Below are 8,819 nucleotides of genomic sequence, written 5' to 3'. Positions count from 1 at the left end.
GGCTCTGTTATCAGCTACAGAGGCCTTTAGGGAAGCCTTGCTGGCTACAGAAGAAATGGGCCAGCAAGGCAGATTCAGGTCTGGCTACAACTGTCCAAAGGTAAATAGTAGGGCAGCTCCACCACCCCCATCTCCACCCTGGCTTAATTTTTACCCGTGCACTCTGGAGTGGGTGGGATCTTAATTAGGGCTTATTTTGGGTGCATGTGTAAAAATCAAGCTAGGACTTACTTTCAGGGTAGGTCGTATTTTCAGGGAAACAGGGTATATTTTATGGCAATTTCCTTTGCCTCAATCCAGTATGTAGATGACACATTTGTCATAATAAAAAAGGAACAGCTAGAGAAGATTTATGAAACAACAACATTTTCAAAGGAATAAAATCAATCAACATGCTATCTTTTCTAGATATTCTCATCAGTGGAGGAAATGGTGGCAAATTAGAAACACAAATCTATCAAAACCACCCAAAATACATGCTAACACTGTAGCAATCCAATTTCCCACAAAAGGAACTGTATACAAACATTATTCGAATGAGCACAAACTCATTGAAGCAAGCCAGGGTATCAGAAAAAGGAAAACAAACTGCTTATACACCAGCTTCCAACAAAATACATACCCATCAAAAAGTGCTTACTCACTTAACCTACAAAAAAACAACTAGCACAAGCTATGAAATGGTACCATTGCCATATATATCAAAAATATCTCAGAAACAACCAACAGACTATTATAACTACATGGCATCACCATGGCACACAAACCAACTAGTCTTCCAAAACATCTTAAATAAACTAAAAGATCCAGTTGCCTAAGAAGAAAAAAATGGAGTCATTTATAGCATACAGTACAAATACTATAACAAGCACCATGCAGGACAGACAAGCCGAAAATTAGCAGAGTGAATTCATGAACACCAACTAGCAGTCAGAAGATACCATGAAAACTTTTTAATTTCACATGAACAGATTTAACCATAATTTCTACTGAGAACTGTGAATATCCTAGACTAGCTAAAGCCAAAAACACTAGGGAATTCCTAGAAGCTTGGCACTCAGACAAATCAGTCATCAAAAGGCACATAAAGCAATGCTTACATATCATTCAAAAGAAACAATAAAAAAGTTAAAAAGGAAACAAAAAGATCAGATGCCTCCTTGCCAGCAATCAATACCTGGATAAATTGGAATTAGGCCCAGGACTAACACCAGGCAATCAAGCAGTAAACAATATCCTAATCAAGGAACTACCAAGGAGAAAACAACATTTCACCAACCCTGACAGAACAAGCTACTGTATATAAACAGAGTGCAAACCCCACTTCCTTCTAGCACTGAAGATGTTTAGTGACAAAACATCTACAAACAACCAAGCTTGGTGAGTATCAGGGACTCCACAAAGTGAAAATAGGACACCAAAGAATTAAAATGGATAATACTATTGCTGCAGGCTGAAATGCTGCACTTGTTAGCAGGAAATAGTTGGGATTCCCAGCAAAGGTTTGTCCAAGAAAACAAGATTAGTATTTCAGTGACTAGGTTTTCAATGCAACTCATTGCAAGGGAGGAAACTGCTTGTAAGTATACATCACTACCTTATTCTCTGGAGGATTCCTTTCAGGTAATTTTGCATAGAATTATAACAAGTTCTGTTTAAGTTTTTTTTTCCTTTTGTGGCAAACTCTTTATGCAGTTTCAATAAAAATACTTTTTCATTTAAGAATGACTGTAATCTCTTGAAATGGGTGTGTGTTTGTGCGTGAAATCCTCTAGAATAGGAATGGAATGGAATAGAATTCTTTATTGGCCAAGCGTGATTAGACACACAAGGAATTTGTCTCTGGTGCATAACCTCTCAGTCTACATGAAGCAACAAGTGCTAAATCATGATTATAGTCATCATAAAAATACATTCATCATAAATCATAAGAAACAACACTTAATGATAATCATAGGATACTAAATAAGCAACATAAACCATACTAGGATACTAAATAAAACAATATAAATTGTAAGATACAAGCAACAAGTAATAGTTGTAAGAAGATAAGGAGATAGGAATAGGATAATAGTAGTAAAGCCTTACTAGATACTTTGGCAGTGTTGTGGGAATTAGTTATTTAGCAGAGTGATGGCATGGAGGGAAAACTGTCCTTGTGTCTGCTTGTACTGGCACGCAATGCCCTACAGCATGGTCTTGACTGAGGGTAGAAGCTGGAACAGTTTATGTCCAGAATGTGAAGTGTCTGTAGATATTTTCATAGTGCAGTACAAAGCATTTGAATCACTCTTTCTTAAGCAGACACCATGGGTATAGTCTATACCAGGGTTGTCAAACTCCTGACCCATAGGCCGGATGCGTCACATGCTGGCCATGCCCACGCTTGGTTTAGCGAAGTGGGGGAAAAGTCCCGATATGTCACGTGATGCTGCTGTGACAACTTTAGTTTGACACCCCTAGTCTACACAATTAACATTTGGATTCAGGGAACTATGGTTCACTGAATCAATATGTCTGGGTTTTGAGCACGCGGAACCTCAAACTAAATATCCCTTTCAGTTGTGTATTATGTGAACCCCCTTTCCTCTCTCCTTTTATCTCTTGCCAGAGATAGTTTAGGTTGTAAGCCCGAGCCAAGATGAGTTATAGCCGAACTGCTTCCAAAGCCCCTTTGGCAAAAGGGCTGGGGGGAAAAAATTACTATCAAAAATTACTTCAGTTATCAGCAAATCTATCGACCATGCTGACACTAAGCTTAGGCAACGCAAAAGCATGTTCAGCAGAAAGTCCACATGGGCTTATGACCCGAAAAGCAAGTATTGATCTATCTACAAACTGCTTTCTTTAAAAACAAAAACAAATAAAACCCAACCTTTCCCAACAACAGTCCTGCAGAGAACAAGGAAACACACTCTGGAGCTGAAAAATTACTCTCCTCCTCCCTTTTCTTCTTCCTTTGGAAAAGAGATAGGGTCTGTTTTCATATATTAAAAGGGAAACTTTTAAAATTTCCCGCCTTTTTTTTTTTCTATCAAGGAAAAATCGGGCTGAGATTGTTGCGGCTTCCGCCACTCTAGCTCTCGCACATGATGGAAACATTCGATTCGGAAGCGGAAGTGATCGGAAAATAGACTTGGTCGGGTTCCCCCCCCCCCACCAATACAAAAGTCGGTGAGAGGCTGATGATAAATGCGTGGGTGTGCGCGCCCGCCCGCCCGCCCGCATCCAGGACGAGACGAGCTTTGTAACGACACCTGACTGGAGCGGATTGAACGAAGGAGCGTCCCACGTCGGCAACGCAGCAGGGTATTTCCCCCCACTCTCCTTGGGTGGGGCGATGACGTCAAGATTCGGGCAAAGGGGCGCGTTGGTGATGTGGTTAGAGTGCGACTCCTGCTCTTTGCCCGGCTGGAGAGAGGGAGGGGAGCAGGCGGGAGTCTCCTGCAGGATACCTGAGCCTGCAAGCCATGTGGAGTCAAAGCATGAGGGTTGGGGGAGGCTAAAGGGTGTGTCTCGTCGCGCGGGTCAAGGGTCCAACCTGGCTGTGAGAGAAGCCTCACGGAAATGGAGGTAGAGCTGATGGCCAAAGCTTCCTCGTCTAAAGCCGGGAGATAAGGAGCTTTTCTTCTTAACTTGCATGCATTCTTCTTGTTCAGCTATTAGATTTCCAAACCCAAACTGGGGATTTTGCGGCTCCGGGTCATCCATGTTTCCGGTTGCTATGACAATATTGGGGGACGAGTCCTTTGCTTCTCCCGTGTCTCTAAAAAAAGCTTTCTGGAGGAAGGAATGCAAAACACCCACCATTTTCTGGTGTTTTCTGATGAGAAGGGAGCCTCACCCTGTTCGGTTCTTGAGTAAGATGCTTGTTGGGAACGAGTAGAGAAAAAACAGGTTGTATTTAAGGTCTCTTGAGCATGAATGAAACTTTCCATGGCCATATTCTGTGGCTGCAGACCATTTTTTGAGACACACTTTTAACACGGTCTCAGCAGACACTATATAGGTGTCTTTCTTATCAAGGGCATAGGATTGAAATCCTAATGTTAGGATTGATTTCAGTGCAAATATGAAATAATAGTCTGCTTGAGCTTCCCTAGTGCAGGCTAGTAATCGTTGCACAAAATTATCTGAAGATGAAAATGTTCTCAGCTTCTAAATGATTGCTTATACTTGGGATTCTAGTAATACCAGTATAGCAACTATTATTAAAATATTGTGAAAGAATAGAAGTTAAGAGAGACTAGGGGGAAAAGACACTTTTGGGATAGCCTTATTTTAGTTGTTAAAGGAATCATATTATTCTGCCTGGACCTGACTTTTCCTAATCTCTGCCAGTATGAAAAACTAATAAATCTGTGGAGGGTTATAAAAATTTAACATTATCACTAGTTCATTTTAAAGTTAAAAATTGGTTATGCAGCTTAATAAGTAGCAAATTAACAAATGCCTATATTGTGTGTGTGTGTGTATGTGTGTATGTATGAGAATATATGGACTTGTTACTGATAGCCATGGATGTAAAAAAACCTTACACCTGAGTAGCGTTTGGTTCCAAGGCAGCTGCTCTAAACAGAATGTGTTTCTTGAATGGAATCCTTAGTTGGAAGTAAATAAAATGAGATAGTTTTGCTTGATTTTATTTTCAGGAAGATTCTTTTCCCATGTTTTCCCTTGGATGGAAGCATGCTCTGTTCCACAGAAAACGATAGCCTTGAAGTATGATCATGGAAAAGGGAATAAGCTCAGTAGAAGTTCCTCCTGTGTCAGCTCATGCCACTGCAGTAAGGATGATGGTAAAAGAACACGAAGCCAAACCGGCTCAAAAAGTGAGACGAGTGGGATTTGTACTTGTACATGCAGGTACATGTCAGAATATCACAACAGTAGATGGGCTGTGTTGTTAATGTTTTAGAATCATATACGGTACTTTGGGAGAGGTGGGAAACGTGAAGCACATGTAAATTGGGGAAAGAATGGTGAATATATGTTTATATTTCATGACATGTTTCTTAGGCCAGTTGTGGCTGAACTGTAATCTGCTCATTTCCTTTTAGTTATATAATCCAGTCAGCTTTTTTAAAAAAATTTAAATTAGGGAATACAGTATCTCTGCTTGCTCTCATTTGGCAGGAAACAGCTAATCAGAAGCCTGCCTCCTTTTTAAATTTGCCTTTTTGATGGATAGATATATAGCATGATGCATGAAAAACATGCTTTTAGAGAAAAAGACTTACCAGGCATTTAAATTGAAAGATATAATCCCTTCAACAGAAAACAGAGGTGCTGCTCTCTGAAGAGTGAGTGTTATTGACAGAGCCAATGTTTAATATTTTCTTCCTCTCCCTTTTCTTGAGCAGCATTGAGATATTGCTTTTACATTGCTCAGAATTGATCAGTTTATGGTTTGCTGAGAAGTTTTTTTTTTAATAAATGGTAAAACATTTTAAATCTTGCCATAGTTTATCTAACTTGCTACCTTTGCTGAACTGCAAGTCATAGTTACCAAATTTTCATCCTGGGGATCATGCCAAATCTAACCATGCATATTATGGTTTATTTTTATATATATTCATTGCTCAATAAAGTTCTTATCAAACAACAGTAAGCATTACTGCAGTTTAACCTTATAAAAAAGATACAATTTTCACTGTCTTTCTTATTTTAAGGTCAAAATTAATAGCACAGAATTAAGGTCATAGTCTTTTAAAAAATTCAATATTTAATGTGATCTGGTTTGGAAAAGGCAATATTTTCTACCAAAGAATGCAGTAATATACAATACAGTGGTGGAGATTGTGTCATACAATAATATCTTGTATGGTTCCTGTTATAGTAAGGAATTCATAAGTAATTTTTAAAAATATTTTACAGCTATCATTTTTGATCTGGCAGTGTTTTTTTAGGAAAATCTTGTTTTTGACATGAGCTTGACTCCAAGTGATTCCATGGGCATGTCAGTATAATTTTCTTTGGAATACCATAGTTTGGATGTGGTTTACATTCTCTTTACTGAGATATTTTTTCACTTCCTGGCCTAATATTTTGTGCTCATACTTACTGGAAATCTCCCAATAAATTCCAGTCCTACCATCTGATTTGGGAAAATTTTGTTACTAATTTTTAATTAACACTTTTGCTAGAGAATAAGCAGGAGTTGTTTAATATTCTGGGCAAGTATTATGTCATAAAGTATACTAAATGTTTTGCACGGGGGCATGAATACAAATATTCATTATAGATGAATATTATAAAGCAGTGGTACAGGAAGTGGAGAACTTAGCCACTAAGAAAAAGTTCTGTAATAACTGTTTGTTATGGAAGATACTACCCCTTTATTTTAAACATAATAGCATACCTGGCTGATATTAGCAGTAAAATTTCTGGCATTCTTCCTAAAGCCATAGTCCAGTGAAACAGTCCATCAGATACAAATGATGTAGTTCCACTGTTAGGTATGGAGAGACAATAATACCACTTAGTTGAAACTCCTCTCAGCGATGGATATGTGAATAAGAAGTTTAAATATATATGCATTTGAAAAGTCTGTGAATTGAGACTGAATTTAACCAAATACTTTGCAATGTAATCAAGGACTGGTGTAGATATAAATTGCACCAATTAGAAGGCAAAGTGCTTTACAGAAGAGTATTTTTCTGCTTGGGCCTGCTAGTATGTCTTGATTCGTTTAGCTTTTCTCAAAGGGTAATAGAATTTAAAAGGATAATGTATCATCTTGTTAAAAACAACTTCATACACCTATAGTTAATAGATACATGGTTCATATATTTCTCTTTATATTTTGATGTTTTAATGTGATTGATGTGATAATGAATGGCATGGTGATCTAGTGATGCTTACCTCCCACTTAGGGGATACTCGCCTCCCACTTGGAAGGTTGAGAGTTCAATCCTAGGTAGTGGCAGATGTTTATCATGGTGTAAAGAAAAAAAACATCTGCTGCAAACTCCACATGGAATCAGGAAGGGCAACTGGCTAGTAAACTCTCAGCTCCATCCAGTCACTCCAACTCTACCTTGAATTATAGAGTTGTAAAAAAGGGAGATTGTAATTGAGGTGATAATGACAAAGATATGGGCCTGCATACAGAAAGGGATACCATTGTTGTCTTTGTTTTGTGCTACTTCAAATCCCATTTACATGTGCAGTTCCTCGTTTCAGGGCTAGATTTTTGAACCAATGGTGCTTGCTATGTTGATGTCTAATGTACAGTGAAGTATTGGTTGACATTCCCTTGATGAACTGATGATCATAGGGTTGCATGATTCACAATCAAATTCCCATATCCAATATTCCAAGATTATCCTTTGGAAAGACAACTCCACCCAACCTGTTGAAAATGCCCTTGAAGGGGAGGGATACATGGTGGTTTGTAGACCTCTTACAAGGTAGATATATTTTTGATATGGGAAGGTTTTATTTTAGAAAAAGCTTTAAAACAAAATTATTCTGCTTACAGTACTTGTTTACTTTTACCTCTCTTCTCTTACATATTCCTTGCTAACAGGTGCAGGTTATCATTCTGAATCCAAAGCCAAAGAATATAAACATGTGTGCAAAAGAGCATGTCGGAAGGTAAGATTGCTAGAAGATAATTTTTAGAAATGTTATCTCTTTACTCCTACTTTTCAGTAATTCTTAAACAATTCCTAATTGCACTATTTAAAAAAAATTAGGCCATGTATATTCATAAAATGCAGAAATTGAATTACTTAATTGAAATGAATTATTTATTGCCATTTTACATATATATACACAGTATACATACAACAAAATTCACATAACATTCAGAGACCAGACTCAACATGCACAAACACATGACAATCCCCAAACACCTCCCCATCTGCCAAAATTCCCCGCCACCTAAAAACACAAGTATCCACACAAATTAAGCAAATTGTACATAAGAAAAATTATTGTATCTGTATAGCATGAAACATGTCATCAGCACAATAGCAAGTTTGAACTTGTTAATTCTTTCTTGTAGAGTTCAAAAGACACTTGGCACTTAGACCAGTGGGAACATCTTTGGCAGATAAACTATAGATTAAGAATGTCGGTCTCTTATAAAGAGAATTTATATAAAATGTTCCTTCTCTGGCACTTACCACCAGCGAGGTTAGCCAAAATGTCCCTTAACATGACACCCAATTGTTGGAAATGCAATTACAATCAGGGAACTTAATTCCACATGTGGTGGACTTGCCCTCATGCATGAAAATTTTGGCAAAAAAATAGAATTTGGATAGAGGAAATAACAAAACAGAAAATAAAATTCAAACCAGAAACTTTTTTTATTAGACATGTTAGAACCAAATATGAAAAAGAAGCACCAATACTTGATTCTGCATATTATAACAGCAGCTAGAATAAGTTTTGCTCAAAATTGGAAATTGGCTACGACTCCTTCGGAAAACATAATCGGTAAGATACATGAATGTGCTGAGATGGATAGACTAACTAAACTGCTAAAAGATAATCAAGACAATATTACAAAACATGGGATATCTGGTATGACTGTTTAAAGAAAATATGATATCTGATGACCCGGTAACATTTTGAAAATAAGGTGACATGTAAATAAATGTAAATTAACTATATGCATATATAGAGTTTAAAATGAGAAAGGAGTTATTATGACAATGTATAAGACGCTATCAGAAGGAAAGTACAAGTGTATCTATTGCTCAAACAATGCTGTAAAATGTATATATATATGTTTTTAGTTTTACAAATGTTGAATAAATATTTTTTTAAAAAGGAGACACTTGTCACTTATGAAAGAAATACTTATA

The 8,819-nt window shown here is 37.3% G+C and overlaps 1 protein-coding gene across 8 annotated transcripts in view; it reads left to right on the top strand.

The window, feature by feature from the left end:
* The first annotated feature begins 3,070 nt into the window (after positions 1–3,070).
* The window catches only part of TASP1 (taspase 1), a 58,938-nt gene continuing 53,189 nt past the window's right edge, over positions 3,071–8,819 (top strand). For 3 of the 8 annotated variants that reach the window (XM_087948623.1, XM_087948654.1, XM_087948657.1), the window contains exons 1-3: positions 3,162–3,309; positions 4,653–4,866; positions 7,532–7,599. In XM_087948623.1, coding sequence (XP_087804749.1) covers positions 4,725–4,866; positions 7,532–7,599 — 210 coding nt within the window. In that variant the 5' untranslated portion in view covers positions 3,162–3,309; positions 4,653–4,724. Of the gene's footprint in view, positions 3,310–3,339; positions 3,574–4,652; positions 4,867–7,531; positions 7,600–8,819 lie in introns of those variants that run through there. The other 5 variants (XM_026668499.2, XM_087948650.1, XM_087948668.1 and 2 more) reach the window with 3 other exon arrangements.

The sequence above is a fragment of the Notechis scutatus genome, chromosome 1 (assembly GCF_049901735.1).
Source record: "Notechis scutatus isolate UNSWTSFEM ecotype Mainland chromosome 1, rNotScu1.2, whole genome shotgun sequence".
Lineage (NCBI taxonomy): Eukaryota > Metazoa > Chordata > Lepidosauria > Squamata > Elapidae > Notechis > Notechis scutatus.
The sequence above is the reverse complement of the archived record's forward strand: the minus strand, read 5'-3'. Positions and strand labels throughout refer to the sequence as shown.